Source organism: Vombatus ursinus, unplaced genomic scaffold (genome assembly GCF_900497805.2).
Source record: "Vombatus ursinus unplaced genomic scaffold, bare-nosed wombat genome assembly UNPS02011334.1, whole genome shotgun sequence".
NCBI classification, from domain to species: domain Eukaryota; kingdom Metazoa; phylum Chordata; class Mammalia; order Diprotodontia; family Vombatidae; genus Vombatus; species Vombatus ursinus.
In genome coordinates, this window is record NW_020951112.1 from 4,112,909 (window position 1) to 4,133,015 (window position 20,107).

The 20,107-nt window shown below is 37.8% G+C and overlaps 1 protein-coding gene across 6 annotated transcripts in view; it reads left to right on the top strand.

Moving 5' to 3' along the window:
- The window catches only part of ANKS1B (ankyrin repeat and sterile alpha motif domain containing 1B), a 1,327,097-nt gene that overhangs the window by 404,453 nt on the left and 902,537 nt on the right, over positions 1–20,107 (top strand). For all 6 annotated transcript variants that reach the window (XM_027855805.1, XM_027855806.1, XM_027855807.1 and 3 more), the window contains exon 10: positions 13,017–13,182. In XM_027855805.1, coding sequence (XP_027711606.1) covers positions 13,017–13,182 — 166 coding nt within the window. The remainder of the gene's footprint in view (positions 1–13,016; positions 13,183–20,107) is intronic.

The window sequence follows — 20,107 nt, forward strand, 5'->3', positions numbered from 1 at the left end:
ACATTGATAGAGGTCATTCGTTTTACTGTAGAGTTGCTTAAACTATTGAAATTACTGATCTCCCCCAATCCTGTTACCCTAAAATATTCTGTATCTTCACACCCCCCACCCTTCCCACATCCCCTCACATACCCACACCCACCCTCACAGACCTACACAGCCATACCCCCCCACACACACACACACTCGCCCACACAATGAGAAATCCTGAAACTTTCATTGTAGGATCAGGAATGAAAACAACAAAAAAAGGATACCCATTGACTTCATTATAATTTGCAACAGTGTTAAAAATGCTACCTGGTGCTTAACCTGGTTAACCATTAAGCAAGAAAAATGTAGAGAATATGCAAAGGCAAAGAGGAAGCGAAGTTATCTGATTTCTGATAGAATGCTTTACTTAGAGAACTCTGGAATTTATCAGGAAAAGAATCATGATTGTAGATTCTGTAACACATCAGATAAAGATAAATCTTTAAAATCATCAGGTTATCTGTAGTTGATAAATATGACACAGGGAGAAGAGATAGGAAAAGAAATTTCATTTAAGATAACAAAATACATTAACAATCTGGGATTTAATCTTCAGGCCACGCAAGACAGGACTTCAAGTCAGCATAATAAGAACTAGCCTTTATATTGTGCTTTAAGGCTTGAGAAGCATTTCATTAGATCCTCATAATAACCTTGGAAGGGAGATGGTGTTATTATCCCCATTTTATAATTAGAGAAACTGAAGCCGATTGAGGCTGTGACTTGTGCAGTCTCACAGAATTAGTAAATGTCTGATGAAGGATTCAAACTCAGGACATCTTTACTTTAAATTTGACACTCTCCCCATTGGAGAGTCATTACTCATTTTGTTCTGTGTCAGTGTAGCAAAGGGGACAACTTTATCCAAAACCCTCTATGTAATTAGTGTTAGGTTAAAAAATTTTACCAAAAGTGGCATGTCAATAGAATAAAAATGACAATATTATAATTTAGTGCTGAGTCACCAATTTCAAAATGGGTATCCTAGGCAAGTCATTTAAACCTGTTTGCCTCAGTTTCCTCATCTGTCAAAATGATCTGGAGAACAAAATGGCAAACCACACCTATATCTTTGCCAAGAAAACTCATTAAAATGAGATCACAAAGAGTCAGACATGACTGAAATGAAACAACAGCAATTTATAGGCAGACAAAATATATGTTTCAGAAAATTATTTGGAAAAATAAAAGGTCAAGAGTATCATGGGATATAATAGAAAAAACAATAAAATGGGGAGGGGAGTTGGTGATACCAGATACTAAATTATATTACAAATCTAGTACTAGGGGAAAAATAGAAAAGTTTAGAATATAATAGATATTGAAGACCTAAAATAGCCTGGACAATCAAGACCTAGAAATTATCATGCACAGAAATCTACTTTCAATAAACCCGAGGACGCAAACTACTGCATGAGAGACTCTTCATTTAACAGAAGTACTTGTAAAACTAGAAAGCAGTCTGAAAAATAATTTTAGATGAGCATTGTACTCACATCAGAAAATAATTAGAGGAGAAAGGCAAATGATTAGTTTTAGAACCATGTTTAGGGGAAATTTTAATAATCAGATATGAAATAGAAGAAATCATAAAAGATGAAATAGATCATTTAATTTCAATTCATTGTGCAAACGTCATGCTAGGCACCATGCTCGATCCTGTCAAAGCAAAGACAAAAAATGAGGGTAGCTTTGCTGAAGGAACTTACACAGCACTGGCAGGGACCTGGCATATACAAAGATAAGTGATAACATAGATAAACAGTAATTTTGAGTTGGAGAAGCACTGACTCCTGGAAGAATTAGGTAGAGTTTCATATAGGAGGTGATGCTTGAACCTTACAGGGAACTAGACGTTCTGAGAGGTCAGGTTGAAGAGGAAGATCATTCTAGGCACATCATAAGCATAGCCCCACACAAAGGGGTAGAGGTAAGAGATTAAATATTATCTACGGAGAACAGCAAGTAAACTAGTTTGATTACAATGTAGCGTTAGGTAAAGAGAGTCAAGATAGAAGCCTGAAAAAGCAGACTGGGAGGCAGGTACTTAGTGACTTTAAATGCTACACAAAGGAGTTGTTATTTTGGACTAGAACTTTATAGGAAACTATTGCAGCTTATTGACCAGGGAACTGACACGGTCAGACCTGTGGTTCTGAGAAATTATTATAGCAGTTATGTGGAGAAAATGGAAAGAAAATCCTGATTATGTAAAATTTAAGTAACTTTTCACAAATGCTGTCAGAGCAGTCAGAGTAGCAAGGAAAGCTAATTTTAAAAATCTTTACATTAAAAACATCTAATAAAAATGTAACATCCAACATCTATAGGAAATTAAACTAAATTTGTAAGATTAGGAGCCATTTCCCAGTAGACAAGTGTGCAAAAGATAAGAAAAAGTAGTTGGCACAGTGTATAGGACCTTACAGGTATAGTCAGGAAGACTTGAGTTCTAATTTTGCCTCAGGCACTTCCTGGCTATATGATCATGGGCAAGTCACTTAACCTACCTTTGTCCCACTTTCCTCATCTCTAAAATGTTATAATTATTATCCATAATAGCAGTGAACCTCCCAGGTTGTTGTGAGAATCAAATAATTTAATTTAATTTCTTCAATTATTCATTATTTCTTCAATTATTCATTCATTTATTTGCAAACCTCAAAGCATTATACAAATGCTAGCTATTATTATTGTAGTCACCTAAAAAAAAATTCTAAATCACTAAAAATAAGAGATGAGGCTAGACCTGTGACATTGTTGTTACAGGGAACTTCCAGGTGAGAAAAATCCTTCCACCAGTTCAGATTGGCAGCTTTTTCTATGCCTTATAGTGTTAGAGACTTGCCTAGGGCAGAGTTGTCAAACATGTGAAGAACATTCCCCCTTCTGAACTAGATAAAAATATAATTGGGAAATATTTACCGTAATAAATAAAGAAATAATAGAACATAGATAATGTTAACAAGTGGTTTTCTTAGCCAGTGTGCAGCCCACAGGAATTCTTCTGTATAGTTTATGTATGGCCTCTTTTTATGTTTGACCTAATGCCTGGAATGGCACAGCTAGTATGTGTCAGAGATGAGACTGAACTTGGGACTTCTTGACCTGTTGCTCATCTACAGATGACAAGACTTTCTGAAATCTACAGTTACAAATCTCATTTTCTCTAGTTACCTAATCAGTCAATCTTCTTTGGGGTGTGATAGATGGAAGCCGTGGCTAGAGCTTGCATTACAGGGCTAAGGTTGGTTATGTCACATTAGTAGCACTAACGGAGTTCTTTCAAAGAGTAACACAAATTCTAAATTAAAAATAGGCTATAGGGAATGCAAATATCTTTTCATGTACTATATAGATGGGGAAATTGAGGCTCAGGGAAATAAATTGACTTGGCCAAATTCACATAACTAAAAATTGTCAGAAGTGGATTTGAACCCAGGATTCCAATGCTCATTACAATTCCTTAAGGCTGTGTAAAGGATCATAGATTTAATGACATCATTGAGTCTAACCTACTCATTTTACAGATGAAGAAACTGAGGCTGAGTAGCTTGCTCAGGGTGACACATAATAAGTGCAAGTAGGATGTGAACCTGTGTCTTCCTTTATTGAAGGCTGGTTCTTTTTCCATTGTGGTACTGCTTTTCTAATATTAAAAGAAATACAAATAAACTTAAAAGATTTAGGAAAATGAGGGGAAAACTCACTGGGTTTTTCTTCATTAAATTGTTTATTTTATTTTTGTTACATTTTTAGTTCCAAGCTGTTTCCCATTCTCCCTTCCAATCCTGCACTAGGGAAGGCCAACATTGGATACAGATATATATGTGAAACCATACAATATATCCATATATCAATTCTTTTTCTGGAGATGGCTAGCTTCTTCCTTAATAGGTCCTTTGGAGATGATTTGAATATTCATGAGTCAGAATAGCTTAGTTATTTGTACTTACTTTTCAAAAAATATTGCCATTACCACATATAACATTCTCTTGGTTCTGCTCATTTCACTCTTCATTATTTCATGCAAGTCTTTCCAGGTTTTTAAAAAATCAACCTGCTCATCATTTCTTATAGCATAGTATTGTTCCATCATACCAGAACTTATTCATCCATTTCCCAGTTGATGGGCATCCCCTCAATTTTCTATTCTTTTCCACCACAGGAAAAATACATTGTTGAAGGAGTTATTGAAAAATAGGCTTTCATTGCTAGTATTGCTGCAAATTAGTACAAGGATTCTGGAAAAAAGAGTTTAGAATTACATAAGAAATGTTATTTGTTCATTCCTTTTATCCAGAGATCCAACTGTTGATATGATATCACAAGGAGGATATTGATAACAAGAAAAAATGTAGAAAAATAATCATTATTTGTGACAACAAAAAGCTGAAGACAAAGTATGTGCCCAATGGTTGGGGAGTGGCCAAAAATTTCTACCTAACATATAAGCGTAGTGGATATTATCCACAACAGAAGACATGACAAGTATGATGAATTCAGAAGCACACGAGCAGATTCCTATAAAGTGGTAGTGTGGGAAAAAGACTCATCTGGAATGGAGAAATTTGAACCCCCTATAGCCTCATTTCTGTCATGTGTAAAATGAAAGCATTGCATTTGATCAGATTAACCTTTTTATGTCTGTATCATGGACTTCTTTGGCAGTATGGTGAAGTCTGTGGACTATTTGTCAGATTAATATTTTATGCATGAAATACCATCATAGAATCACAAAATCATGTTATAATACTGTTATCAAAATAATTTTTAAAAAATATGCAAGTGTATGGATCTCAGTTTAAGAAACCCTCAATTATATGGGCTCAAGAATTTCTTCCAGTTATGATTCTCCTTAGGTGAAGAAAGCAGATTCAAAAATATATACATGGCTACAACAGTGTGACCAAAGTCAACATGGAAAGACCACAAAACTCTGATCAAATGTAATGATTGGTATTAATAACATATTATCTAAGTTTTTAAAAAATAGTATTTTTCTGTTTATGTTAAGAGGTTTTCGTAAGGTCGTTTATTTGGGTACTTATTGGGAAGTGTTTGTTGATTAAAAACAAAAATATGTCAATAAATTAAAAAAAAAGAAAACCTTCTATGAGTGGAATCATAGAATCACAGATTTACATCTGGAAGAAGCCTTTGAAGCCATGAAATCTAACTTCCCCATTTTACAGATAGGGAAAGTGAAATCTAGAGATATTAAGTCACATAGCTTTTAACTGTATAAGAAGGGATTTTATCTCAAGGATTCCTCACTCCAAGTCCAGTGCTCTAACCACTACACCATGCTCGCTCTCTACCATTGTAGGACTTGGCCTATAGATATGTAACCTCTTACTCTTGTCAATTGATTGATTAGCCTCATTTTCCAATCATACATTTCCTTAAGAAATTTTAGGCAACTTCTTTTCACTAAGTAAGGGATCAGATATCATTCTTTAATTTCTAATCTAGAGCTAAGGAGATGTTAAATGCCATCTAATTCAACCCCTCAATTTTACAAAAAAGGAAACTGAAGCCCAGAATGGTTATGTGACTTTCCCAGGGTTTCACAGATTGTGTATTGGAGTCAGGATATGAGCGCAGGATATATCTAATTCCAAATTCATTGTTCTTTTCCTTGTAGCATGTAATTTATTTAGCTGAGCCTAATCAATGGACTGTCATTTTGTTTTCAGTTCTGTGTTATACCAAGAATGTGCTATCTTTTGAAGGAGGCGAGGGACTTGTATTGAAAGAAAAGAGATAGGAACCCATGTGCTGAAGAAAAAAATAATCAAATTGTATGCCAGTAACAATGAATGAGTACATTTATCTACAGCAAAGGGCTTATATAGGGGATTCAGGAGAAATAGACTTGTTAAGATTGTGGTACCTAAAGTTAATCCAAAGAGTTTCATTCTGATGCATAAGGTAATAGAAAGCCATGGATTCTTCAGGGCAAGACTGACATCGAAAATGGTCTTTGAGCAGGCTATTCTAATGGTTTTGTATAGGCTGGACTGCTTGGCAAAGATGGGGAAAATGAGCTTGGAAGCTTTAGTTGTAGCTTCAGGTATTAAAACCTGGATTTTAGCCATGGAATAGGAAAGAAAAAAGTTATGTTCCAAGGGCCATTATGGAGCTACAGTTTACAGGACTTGAAAATAAACTAAATATGGAGGTTAAGGAAGGTAATGTTCTTGGTAGGGGAAAGGTAAAAACAGCAGGGAGATTACTAGCTTGCAGCACAGGGCAGCTGGTAGTACCATTAATGGTAGGAAGCAGATTGGAAAGCAATCACGGATTTAGAGTTAGAAGGACCTTGGAGATATTTTGGCTGGGAGTTCTTAAGAATCATGGGCCATTTTGGTGTCTCCTTGAAAGTTATGGGTCCCTTCTCAGAAGATAAATTTCAAATAGAAGTCAGTGAAAACAGATATGTAATTTTTTCCCTCATCCAAATTCAATGACTTTTCTTTGACTAGGCAGTGGGGTCAAGTGACTTGCCCAGGGTCACACAGCCAGTAAGTGTTATGTGTGTGAGGTTGGATTTGAACTCAGGTCCTCCTGACTCCAGGGATGGTACTCTATCCACTGCACCACCTAGCTGCCCCCTTGATGACTTCTTGAAATCATTATATAATATGTTCTATTATATAGTAGTTTCCACCAAGTCTAGCTCTGATACCTCATCACAGTATTGAGGTGACCCTAGGTTCTCAAAGGCTGTATTAGCAAAGCATAGGCATTGGCAAGTATTTGTCATACTTGAAAGGTTTCCAGTATAGTTGCAGTGATAAATTGCTTCCTGTCTGTAAAACCAGCTATTTGGTCATGAATCTTTAGCTATGGCAACCTAGAAAAAACAAAGAAAGTAAGTACAACATGAGAAAAAATGAAAAGGAACTGGCTTTATTTAGTCTGAAGATGAGAAGAGTGAGAGATCAGCATGTTAAGGGCAGAGGAAAGATTAAGCTTCCTCCACTTAGCTCTAGGAAGCAGAAGTAGGAGCAGCACGTGGCCATATCGGGGGGAAGATGTTAGCTTAAAGGAAGGAAGATCCTGCTGACAATGTGAGGTGTCCTTAAATGGGCTGGCAGCTTGGTGATTCAGTGAGCTCTTGTTGCTGGACATGTTTCTGTAGTTTGGAAGATGACCTCTTGTGGATATTGTAGAGGGCATTTCTGCAGGCGTTAGCTTAAACTAGATGACCTCTCGGGTTTTTCCATTTCAAAGATTTCATGATATCAATCTGTCAGTTAACAAGCTTTTAATAAGTGCTTACTATGTGGCAGGTACCCTGATAAGGAATGAAGATACATAGACCAAAGCAAAATAGTCCTCTCTCACAAGGACAACTAAATGCTACTTAATCATCATTTTTGTGATGATTTTTTAAAAATCATGGCATTAATATGTAATAATTACCATTTATAAGTAGACTCTGGAATGGTGACTTTTCCCCTAATCATTCCTCTCCCACCACCTTCTCTATTTCTGTAGAGGGGCAACACCATCCTCCCAGTCCCCCAGAATCATAACCTATGTCGTCCTGGATTCCTCACTATCTCTCACCCCCCCCATATTCAATATATTGCCAAAACCTATCAATTTCACCTTTGTAACATTTCTCAAAAATGCCCCCTTTTCTCCGCTGACACTACCATCATTCTAGTATAGACCCTTATCTCCTTATGCCTGGACTATTGCAATAACCTGCTGATGAGTCAGCCTACCTCAAGTTTCTCTTCACTTCAATCCATCCTCCATTCAGTCACTAAATCACTAAAGTGATTTTCCTAAAATGCAGGTCCAATCATGTCAATCCCTACTCAGTATACTCCAATAGCTCCCTATTGCTTCTAAGGGCAAATACAAAATGCTCTATTTGGCATTCAAAACTCTTCACAATCTTGCCCCCTCCTACCTTTCTAATCTTCTTACAACTTATTCCTGAAATGTACTCTTTGATTCAGTGACATTGGCTTCCTAGCTTGTTCCACAAACAAGGCTCCGTCTCTTAGCTCCAGATATTTTCTCTGGCTGTCCCCCATGCCTCCAATGACCTCCATCCTCTTGGACTATTGACCTTCCTAGCTTCCTTTAAGTATCAACTAGAAACCCCCTCTGTAAAGGAAACCTTCCCTAACCCCTCGTCATTCCATTGCCTTCCCTCTGTTACTTATCCTGTATATAGCTACTTAGTATATATTTAGACTGTAAGCTCCTTGAGGGCAGGGATTGTATTTTGCCTCTGTTTGTATGGCCAGCAGTTAGCACAGTGCCTGTCACATAGTAGGCACTTCATAAATGTTTATTGACTTATTGGTTCAGTTCTGAGCATTACTAGGGTATCTGTAGGGGACCATACCTCTTCTTGATCTATGCATACTGCTACTGTCTTCCTACAATTCAAAGTTCTTTGATTCCTTATTGACACTTCTTTCCCACCTAGTCCCAATTAATTTATCCAACCGTCATCTGTCTATTCAACAGCACAAACTCCTTGCAGTAGTCAGACTGTTGTACTCACTGACCCTGTACTTTATGTTTCATCCTCTTTGCCTTTCTTTCTTTCTTCTCCTTTCTTATTGTTTACCCCTCTCTTTCCCAACCTGGATTGCCTTTCTTTCTCTTGTTTGCCTGTTTAAATCCCACTGCTTATTTAAGGCTCACTTCTTTTCTGCCCTATTGTTTAATGGCAGCCTATAAATCTAATATGATCTTAGGCTCTACTGGCAGAGAAGTAGTTTTCAGAAATAACAGAAGGATAATCTCTCTGCATATTGTCTTGGACAGGCCACATCTGGAATATTATGATCAATTTTGACCACCATTTTTTTTTGGTGAGGCAATTGGAGTTAAGTGACTTGCCCAGAGTCACACAGCTAGTGAGTGTTATGTGTCTGAGGTTGGATTTGAACTCAGGTCCTCCTGAATCTAGGGCCAATGTTCTATCCACTGCACCATGTAATTACCTCTTGACCATCATTTTTAGGAAGGACCTTGATAACAGGAAAGCATCCAGGGAAGGGTAGGCAAGGTGGTAAATGGGTTCAATATCGTGCCATATGAGGACAGATTGTAAGTATGGCAAATTTTTACCCTTGATAAGAGAACATTTCAGGGGCGCATGATAAATGACTTCAAATATTTGAAGATCTGTCATACATAAAGAGAATTTGTAGTTACTCTGCCTGATTTCCAGAGGGCAGACCTAGAAAGAATTCATCCTGCCCAATTGCCTCCATTTGCCACTAAGAAATGAGATGCAGAGAAATAAGTCTCATGGCTTGTTAATGAGCCAGCACTAGAATCTTCTTATTTCTTGTAGGAGCAATGGGTGGAAATTAGAGAGAGACAGATTTAGGATTGCTATAAGGAAACATTTCCTAAAAATCAGAGCTCTCATAAAGTGGAAGAAGGTGCTTCTGCACATAGTGGATTCCCCTTCATCTAGTGGTCTTTATCACGGCTTTCAAAACAACTTATCGGTTACCTTGCAGAGATTTTTTTTTATTTTGCTAAGGCAGAGGTAGGGTAAGATAACCTTTGAAGTTCTCTTCAAGTATGGGATTCTGTGATCTTTCCAGCTCCCGAATTCATAGAATCACAGAATTTTAGAGTCTTAGGTATAGTACCTCATTAACCATCTAGTTCAATTCATATCTCCCCAGAATTTCCATTTGTAGTGTTCTCTACCAGTTTTCATTGGCCTTTACTTAGAGACTTCCAATGTATGTGTATGTGTGCAGCACTTATTAGCTATACCAATAAGTATTGAATTATAAAATTATTTATCCATTTAAGATGAAGATATCAATGTGGGAGATGGCAGGGATCTGCTTCTGAAAGAGGACATTCTGCTTTCTCCTCACATATGAGTGGACGCCTCCCTCGTAGGTGATCTGGAGATGCACAGAGCTTAGATACATCCTTATCATTCATATTGGTGTTTCATGCAGTTATTCAGCTTTCTTATGGTTCCTTCAATATTTGTGGATACAGCTATTCTCTTCCTCACTAGATTGTAAGCTCAATGAGGACAGGGACTATGTACAGTGCTCATTATCCATAAGAACATCTAGCCCATTGCTATGAACCTGGTAGATTCTCATTGCCTTTTTGTTGAATGAATATTTTATGAGTGAATGTGTGCTAATTCATATTGGTGAATTTAGGATCCAAAACCTGCTGCATGAAATTGTTCAAGTCTCTTTAGTTCAAATATTCAAAATGCAGTGGAAGGGGTGGTGGTGGGGAGGCCTACATCATCTTTGAAAGCCTCTCCAACTAAACCTATATAACAGAAATTATTATGAGTGTATATATAGCAGGCACTTAATAAATGCTTCTTGGTTAAATTTTATAATAAATTACAACAAACCATTCTGCTTTTTCTGGCACTGATTTGAGTCATATCTACCCATGAAGGGATCATAGCATCAAAGATGGAGAGTTGGAAGGGAGCTTAAAGTCCAGCCAGCCTAACCCCTTCCTTTTATGGAAGAGGGAACTGAGTCCCAAAGAGGTTTAAGTGGCTTGCTTGAAGTCGCATAAGCAATAAGTATCAAAGGTGGGATTTGAACCCAGGTCATCTGAGTCTAGTGCCAAGGCTCTCTCCACTATACCATGAAGTCTCTCCCAGGAACTATTCCTTCTGGTATTTGAGTCATGTTGATTGTGCTCAGAGAGGTTCCAAATGGACTGAATTAGCTACTACACTTGACACTTATGACTCATACTGAAACTGCAGTCCACAAAAACTCCCAGATTGTTTTCAGAACTGCTGCCCATCCATGTCTTGTGATTTATGAAGTTAATTTTTTGTGCTCAGCCCCTACTCAATCTTATCATATTAGATTCATCTCAATGCTCTAGCCTTTCTGTCAGTAATCCTTCCCAGTCTTCCAGAGAGGATTCTTGCTGCAAAAAGAAGATGAGTTCCAGGGTCTTTGAGGTCTCTATCAAGGCTGGAGTCCTATGATTCCTTGCCATCTCTAAAGCATCATTTTAACAACTAGCTTTTAAAAAGCACAGAAATACTTTTCTATAGCAGGAAACTAAAGACTTAAAATGCCTTTTAAGTCACAGTAATGATCAAAAAAGGAAAGCCCGTGGTAGGACAACCTTTAGTATGTTAGGGGAAAAAAACAGTTGACTTTCCAGAAGCTTCTGAAAAGCCTTGAGCTAATTAAGAAATATTTACCACATTAGCTCACTTTTCTGAAATGTAATCCTCTGGAAAAGCAAAACATCTCAGAGCAAGAGGTTAGTATTAATGTGGTTTAATTGCCACCTAGAGAAATGACAAGTTCACAGCACTGTGCATGTATAAATAGACCTAATAAAGGAGGCTTGGGTTCAAGCACTGTTTGTTAATTAGAACATAATGCTTTTCTGACAGCATAGAAGAGTCTTCTTTATTTTTATAGTCTCTTTCTTGCTTTCCTTGAGCACCGACAGCAGATGAAATGTTCAACTGAGGAAAAGGCTAAGTGGAAAAAAGGAAGGTGAAAATGAGGTAAATTTTCCCTGCAATGACACATTCAAGTAAGGGAGAACTCAGTTTTCTTCTGATATGTCTTTGTCTTGATAGTAAAGTGTGTGAAAATAAAATTAACTTGGCTGCTTAATTGTGGCTTTGCTGTATCACATATTGTAGAGTAATAAGAGCATTCATTTTGAAATGAGAAGTTTGAAGCCTGGCCCTGCTACCTCCCGTCATGTGTTATTTTGGGCCGATCTCTTCATCCCTTTTCAGCTTCAGTTTCTTCCTCTTTAAAAGAAGGGGTTGAATCAGTCAATCTATAATCTCCATTCCAGCTCTAAATCCTATGAAACAGCAAGTTTTGGCAACTAATTGGACATGTGTGGTAAGCGAGATTAGAGAATTGAAGATGATGCTGATCTTAGGAACTTGGGACACTGAAGGATGGTGGTACCTTTGATAAAATAGGGGAAGTTGGAGGAGAGGAAGCTTTGAGAGAAAAGTTTAATGAGTGCAGTTTTGGAAGTGTCTATGGGACATCCAGTTTGGAATGTCCAGTAGGTGAGTGATGTGGTATCGGTGCTCCCAATTAGTGCTCAGGAGAGAGACTAGAACTGAATACATACATACATACATACATATTGCCATACATGCGTGCATACATAGATGTGTGTATATGCATATATTATGTATGATATATAGATACATATATAAATATCTATATCTCACTATCTTTCTATGTATATATTTGTGAGTTCTCTTGAGTTATATGCATAGGGATGATGCTTAAACTCAAGAGAGCAGATGAAATTACCAGGAGAGAGAATGTAGAAAGAAAAAGAGACTGGGATAGGATCTTGGAAAATGCCCACCGCTCAAGAAGCATGATATAGATGAGCCAGTAAAAGAAAATGAGGAGTCAGATGGGGAAGAGGAGAGGCAGGAAACAGCAGTGTCATGAAAACCAAGAGAGAAGGAAGTATCTAGGAGCAGAGAATGATTAACAGTGTCAAATGAAGGCAATATATCAAGAAGAATCAGGACTGAGTAACCTACCAAAGTAAGATGGCACCTTCTCTACAACTAAGCGCTTTATGTCAGAGATTCTTAGCCTAGGGTCTGTGGATTTAAAAAGCAATAGCATTAAAAAAATTTCAATATAATTAGTTACCTTTATAGTCTATTGTATTTTATGAATTTAAAGTCCAGTATATTTCCAAAAGGTGTTAAGCCCAGACCTCTATGAATTTAAGGCTGGCGTTCCTCACTAACTGGAATGTAAGTTAAATGATAATGATCTGATCTGTAATCTTTAAAACTCTTCCCAGATATTGGGAATCTCAGTGTTGTCTTCCTCATTCAGATGATTCATCAGTTTTCCTGCCATCGGTTTTGGAAGAAGCCATGCAGCTGGTTGTCTCTTTGGGTGTTATACATGTCCAATGGTGCTGAGTTTTTTGATCATGGAGGTGCTTCTCTTCTATTTCAGGAGTCCTATCCAAAGAAGAGAAATTATACGCTAGAAATGGTGCCATCTGCTTCCCTCGATCCATTTTCTGCTGAAAATGAAAATGGCCTCAGTGACCTCACAGACACAGCGGTCACAAAGAAGCCTTGCTCCTTAGAAATAGCAAGAACGCCTTCCTCGAGGACAGGTAATGGGATGCTTTGGAATTGTCCTACACCCACATACAGAAGGGTGAACTGAGCCCTTTCAGTATGGGCATTGCTTGTCCTTCATTTTGAAGAGGACCATGACTTCAGGAAGGTGATGTCATGACTTGCAAGTGAATTGGATTTAAGTGAGAGAAGGCTGTGCAAAGTCACCAGCTTCTCTTTCTCCTCCAGAGCCATCTGGGTCCAGTGGCAAGATATAGATTGGGATGACTAGAAATGGCCCCAGATGCAGTGGGAGATGTTGACCTTTTTAAGTTCAGGTCTTTCCCGGGTCTCAGTTTGACTGAGTCAATACCCACTCAATGATTAAGTCTAGGTAAGAAATGAGGCGAAGAATGGCATCTTTTACCTAGTCAAAAAAAAAATCGGTCTGGTAGGGGAAGACACTCAGGGTTTCTGGCCAAAAGAGACAATTGCTATTTACACTTACTCTGAGCCATCATGGCCCAAATAATGACAAAGTGAAGCTTAGGCTGGGAGCTATTGTTGGCCAATCAATGAGAGCCAGAATGATTTGGGTTTAAGGTATGGTCCTTAAAAAAATCTAACCTGTAAACTCCAAGATATCTCGCAAGGTTTCAGCAATCGAAATTTATAGTCCTTTGGGCAGAGCAATCACAAGTAAGAGCATGATTCCCTATGTGGATAGAGGCAGAGGAAGAAGGGAAGGAATAAAGGAAGGAAAGAAAGAAGGAAGGAAGAAAGGAAGGAAGGTAGGAAGGTAGGAAGATGCTGCATTACCCAACTGGAATTGTCTAGTTGGGTCCCTAGTGGGGTAGCTACTACTCCTCACAGATTATTATTTGTCCTTTATTCTTGAAAAGGACCACAACATCAGGAAAGTAATGTCATGACTTGCAAGTGAATTGGATTTAAGTGAGCCAAGACATAGACCAGAATGACCAAAAATGGCCCCCTCAGCATGGGTAGTGCAGATAGGAAAGTACCAAAATAGCACAAATAGCATCACAATGATTGTAAAAAACTGGCAACAAAAGTAGAAGTCAATTCATGTCAACTTGTGTGTACTGACTTTGCTTCAGGAGAAAGGCTCTGGGCTTTACTTTGACCCATTGATCCAAATGCTACAGAATAGTGCCTTGGAAAGAAAAAGACCTTGGAGTCAGGAGACACAGGTGTGAGTCTTGGCCTTTACAAGTGAGCTTCCTCCAAGTCTCATCTGTAAAATGGGGCAGTACTATGACTACTTTTCAAGGGTATAGTAAGGAATGAACTTTATAGAGCTTGAAGTGTTAGGCACATGAGCTTTTGATATTGTTATCGTAATTACTTGTGCTCATTTTACATATGTCTTCTCATAGTTCCTCTTTGGTCTTGAGGGTATCCTCTATAAATTTGCAACACTTATTTTTATTGGTTTGGGGTTATTGTCACATTTACATTGTTGTAGTCATTGCATATGTTGTTTTCTTAGCTCTGCTTATATCACTTTGCATCAATTCACACAAGTCTTATAGTGCTTCTGTGTTTATCACATTTAGTTGTTTCTTATGGCACAGTCATATTCCATCACATTCATATACCACAACAAGATAAAATTCTTTAACATAAACAAATATTAACTAATTATTAATTATTCACATCACAGGAAAATAATATCACCATTTTGGGCAAGACAAAAAAATAACAAACATCAAGGTATAGTTCAAGGTATAGTTTGGTAAAGTCTTATCAAACTTCTGTGGTTGTCCATATTCTCTTAATCTAACTGGCTCTGCCTCTGAACTTAAATAAAGTTGTTCACCATGAAAATTTTCTCAAAGTGAAAAACCATATCACATTAGATGTACAACTGTAAACCTCTCTTTTTATCTCTAGCACCTGACACAGAACTGCACACATAGTAGACACTAATGAATGTGTTAAATTGAATTAGATTAAGTTGAAGGAGGAAATTGAAGTTTGAAAAATGGAGGAATTTGTTCAAGGTCACAGAATCCATCAGAGACAGTAAATGCTGGGGATTCAAAGAAAGGCTTAAGGGAGTCAAGCTTGTAATCTAATGGGAGAAGATAATACATGAAAAGAAGCTGGAAAGAGGAAACCAATGTGTGGGTCATGATGAAATCCTGTAGCTGGGGTAAGAAAGGAAAGAATGTAAATTTCAAAGTTGATTTCATCTTGCTGGATGGGCCAAGTGGGAAATGATGACATGAATTCTCTGAGTGCTCTCCATAAGTGATGGAGGATTAGGGAGCAGCTCTCTAAGATCTAACCTCCATCTTCTCCAATCAGAGAGGAGGAGCTGCCCAGAGGCCAGAGGGTGCTGAGGAAATAGGAGTTTCCGCATGGATGTCATCTTGCAGAATGATGAGTTTCCATTGGAGTAGGGGGAATGATTCCAGAATCTCAGAGTTAGGAGGGATTTCAGAGGTCTTCTTGTACAGACCTGAGCAAGAGCAACCTGATCAGGAATCCACTCTGTTATGTACCTAACAAATGGCAATTTGCCTTTGTTTTGTCTTATGTGTAGTTAAGGGCAAGGCCAGGACTAGAGGCCAGGTTTCCTGACTCCTAGTCTAGAACTATCTCATTAGACCAGATGTAGATTTGGTCATCTGACAATGGTAATTTGTTGTTTAGTTGTTTAAGTAGCATCTGATTTTTCATGATCCCATTTGGGGTTTTCTTGGAAAAGATACTGAAGAGGTTTGCCATGTCCTTTTCTAGCTCATTTTACAGATAAGGAAACTGAGGCAAACAGGGTTAAGTGATGTGCCCAGGGTCACCCAGCTAGTAAGTGTCTCAGGCTAGATTGGAACTCAGGAAGATGAGCTTTCCTGACTCCAGGCCTGGCACTCTATCCACTGTGCCACTTAGCTGAAAATGATAGTATAATCTAAGAATACAAGCTACTGAAGGCAAGGGCCTATTTCATTTTGGTTATTTATTTGTGTCTAGGTAGCACAGTGGATAGAGTACTGGACCTGGAGTTGGGAAGACCTGAGTTCAAATGTGGCACTAGAGACTAGGAAGATGACCCTGGGCAGATCGCTTAACCTTTTTTGCCTCAGTTTCCTCATCTGTAAAATGAGCTGGAGAAGAAATGACAAACCACTCCAGTATCTTTGCCAAGAAAACCCCAAATGGCATCCATTTTTCCTAACAAGTTCAGTTCCAAATTAAAGCAATTTTAATTTATGTTTAGAACAAAAATGCACTGAGATATTGATAGTGGAGTGTGTGTGTGTGTTGGTCTTCCAGGGACCATTGAGAAAAATTTATGATAGAAATAATCTTTTCTTGTCTGTGTTAGTAATTAGGCTAAAATAACTTATAATAGCTTGGGTCAAATGGAACTTCAAGGTTTACAAAACCTTTCCTGCATGGCATCTCAGTGAGGGAGCTAGCTAGTTCAGATATCATTATCTCCATTTTATACATCTGGAAATGCAGGCATAGAAGTTAAATGACTGACTTATAAAAAGTAGTGTCAGGGACTAAATATGACAGTGGAAGCTAGAAAAGAAAGCTAAGTACGGCAAAAAGAATGATTTTTGAAGCTGTATTAGAGAAAAGGGAAGGACCAAGAAGGGATAGGATTGCTGTTAGTTGTGGCTAGAATGATGATAATGAATTACACAGAGAAGGCAGAGCTTCTCAACTCTAACCTTTGTTCTTGCTCTAAATGAGAATGATTTTTAGCTTAGAAAGGATTTAACCAAAAAAAAAAAGGCTAATTCCCAAGATAAGAAAGAAGATTTTTACAAGGAAGGAACATTTCTCCAAGGAAGCTAAGCTGTCCATAATGAGTTCTCCTAAGAAGTGTATGCAGTTCTATGAATTTGCTTTAAAAATAATTTGATTACTGTATTTTTTAGCAGAATTGATTTCCTTTATAATCCTGTGTATTTGAAACTATTATTCTGACAAGCAGTCCAGAGGTTTTACTAGTCTACTAAATGGGGTCCATGACACATGCAAAAAAGCCCCTAAAATACCAGGAGTCTAGTAAAAGAATTGGAAGCAGGATATTAACATATACAGTAATGATAAAAACATTCCTGAAAATAACCAGTGACCAACCTTAGTTGCAAAGGGACCATGGTGAAATTCAAACTTTTTTCTTTTGGTAGCAAGATTGCAAACTTCTAGTGTAGAATGCCTAATTTTCTTTCAGTGACAGTTGATGAATTGAATAGTTTTGTTAGAGCCAAGAAGACCTGAGTTTGATTCCGGCCTTTGATGCATACTGTCTGTTCAACTCTAGACAAGTTACTTGACCTTTTATTGCTCTAGACAACCATTTAAGACTAGAAGATATGCTGGAGAAGGGAGTTTCCTTACCAGGAGTTTCCTATGCCAATGATATTATAGGTCCATTGCCCATGCCTATTCTATTACCGAGTTTATGGACCTGCCAATGAAAGATAACACTTAATGATTAATGCCAATCACAGAGGTGCTATGGGAGATAGTCCAAAATGGCCCATCAACATATCTTACAAACACTTCTATTTACATTGGATGTGTTTTCTATTTACTTCTCTGTGTATATGTTGTTTCTTCTCATAGAATGTGAATTCTTTGAAGGCAAGAACATTTTTCATTTTTGTTACTGCAACTTAAGCACTTGATAGAGTGCTTAGCCACATAGTAGGTGCTTAAAAATGCTTGCAGTTTGATTGAGAAAAGCAGAAATTCTGACATAAAGCCACCAGATAGGGTTTAGGAAGAGGGGCTTCCAAAGGGTTCAGAGAAAAAAAGATGTAGGATCTCATTGCCTAAATTTTGGTAGAGGAAATCAGCTCAAGAAGGTTGGGATTCTCTTGGGAATGATATTCTGAAGTCACTTTAAAAAAAATAAAGCCCACTACCAATGAAAAGGCGAAGAGAGAGCTATGTCAAAAGACATATAGAGATGCACAGAGAATTTTTTTTGTTCAATCATGTCCAGTTCTTCATGACCCCATGGACCATAGCATACCAGATCCTTCTATCCTCGACTATCTCTTGAATTGTGTCCAGGTTCATGTTCATTGTTTCCATGATACTATCTGTCCATCTCATTCTCTGCCTTCCCCTTCTCATTTTGCCTTCAATCTGTCCCAGCATTAGTACTTTCCACTGAGTCCCATCTTCTCATTATGTGGCCAAAATATTGAAGTTTCAGCATCAGTATTTGACCTTCCATTGAATTAATTTCTTTCACTATTGACTGATTTGACCTCCTTGCTGTCTAAGGGACTTTCCGAAGTTTTCTCCAGCACTACAATTCAAAAGTATCAGTTCCGTTGCATTCAGCTTAGATTTTTTTTTAAATAGGCATATTCAGAAAATTGGAGCATAGACAAAGAATGGATGAAAAATGTAAAATCAAGGCTTTGTCATATGAAAATAATGGAATTTTGAAAGGAATGCTAAGAAGAGCAACAACAAAGAGTTTTTCTTTTAGCTATCCTAGAGTGAAGAAGATGCTCAAAGGAAGATGGATTGGATAATCACGAATGAATGGATAAAGGGAGAAACACTCAACTTGTATTCTGCCTTCATTCATTTCCTCTGCCAAGAGTAAACTCTGGGTTGGAAAGGAAAGAAAAAAAAACTGCCTAATCAAGAGTAATGTGGAAAATAATTAAGGAGATAACAATAGTGCATCTCGTTGTCTTTGAATTCAGCTAGATACAGATGAAATATATCCCAGAGAAGACAAAGAACTAGAATATACAGAAGTTACTTTTGGTGATGTTGAGAAAATATAGAGGATGGGGCAAGTGTGACAAACCTGAGAAGGGCAGCTCTCCTAAGAAAAAAAAAAGAAAGGAATGAAGACTACAAACCATAGCTTGGTGAACATGCTTTTGATTCCTGACAAAATTCCTGAATTGTGTCATTAAAGGGATAGTTAGTGAATATTTAGAAATAGAAATGATCAAAAATGGGTACCGTAGCTTCCTTAAAATCAGGTCATGCCACTCTCAACTCATTTCCTTTTCTGGTAGAGTTACTAGATCAGAGTGATGCTGTCCTCACAATTTACTGAGATTTCCACCAAGTATTTAACAATGTCTTCGATGCTATTGTTGGGGAAAAGAGCTGTGGGTTAGATGGTAGGCCACTTAGTTGGCTTCAGAACTGGACCCAAAGAGTAGTCATTACTGTCTTGATGTCAGTGCAGTGTCCCAGGGCCCAGTCTTTGGCTTCTTGCTCTTTAATGTGTTATATCATTGACTTACATAAAGGCATAGATGGGATACCTATTGAACTTGAAGATGCCACAAAGCGGGATAGGGTAACTAACATGTTTCCTGACAGTCAGGATCTAAAATGATTTAAAGCTAGAAATGACTTCAGAAGACGTCTAGTTCCTCTCCCTCCTCTTACAGATGAGAAAATTGAGGCCATGAGAGGTTATTACTTGCTCAAATTCTACAACTAGTGACTGCCAGAGGTGGAATTTGAACCTAGGTCTTTTGGATTCCAATTCCAGCCCTTTACTCTCTCCGTGGGTTTTGAAAACTACAGTGTTGGGTCAAATGTAAAGAGAAAAAGAAAATCAAAAGGGATGCATATATAAAAAATCCTACACATGGGGAAGGTGGTTAAAAATAAAAGCTTTGACAACTCTGGTCCAGACCCACAGGCTCTATTTACTTTTATCAGTTGTCTCAGGCAGCCTCAGAGTAGCAGAGACCAATGCCTCACCTAGGGCAGTTGGTAGCAGCTGTTACCTTTCCGCCTGCCTCATTTTGATAATATCTTCAGATATGTGAAGGGCCATCTTGTCGAAAAGAAAATAATTCTATTTTGCACCACTTTAAGTAACAGTGTGAGAAAGGACCAAGGGTTGAGAATCACAGGAAGGTAGAATCTTGGCTTAATCTAACAACTCCCTAATACAAGGCTCTTGGAAATTTCCTTTAAAAAGTTATTAGATAATTA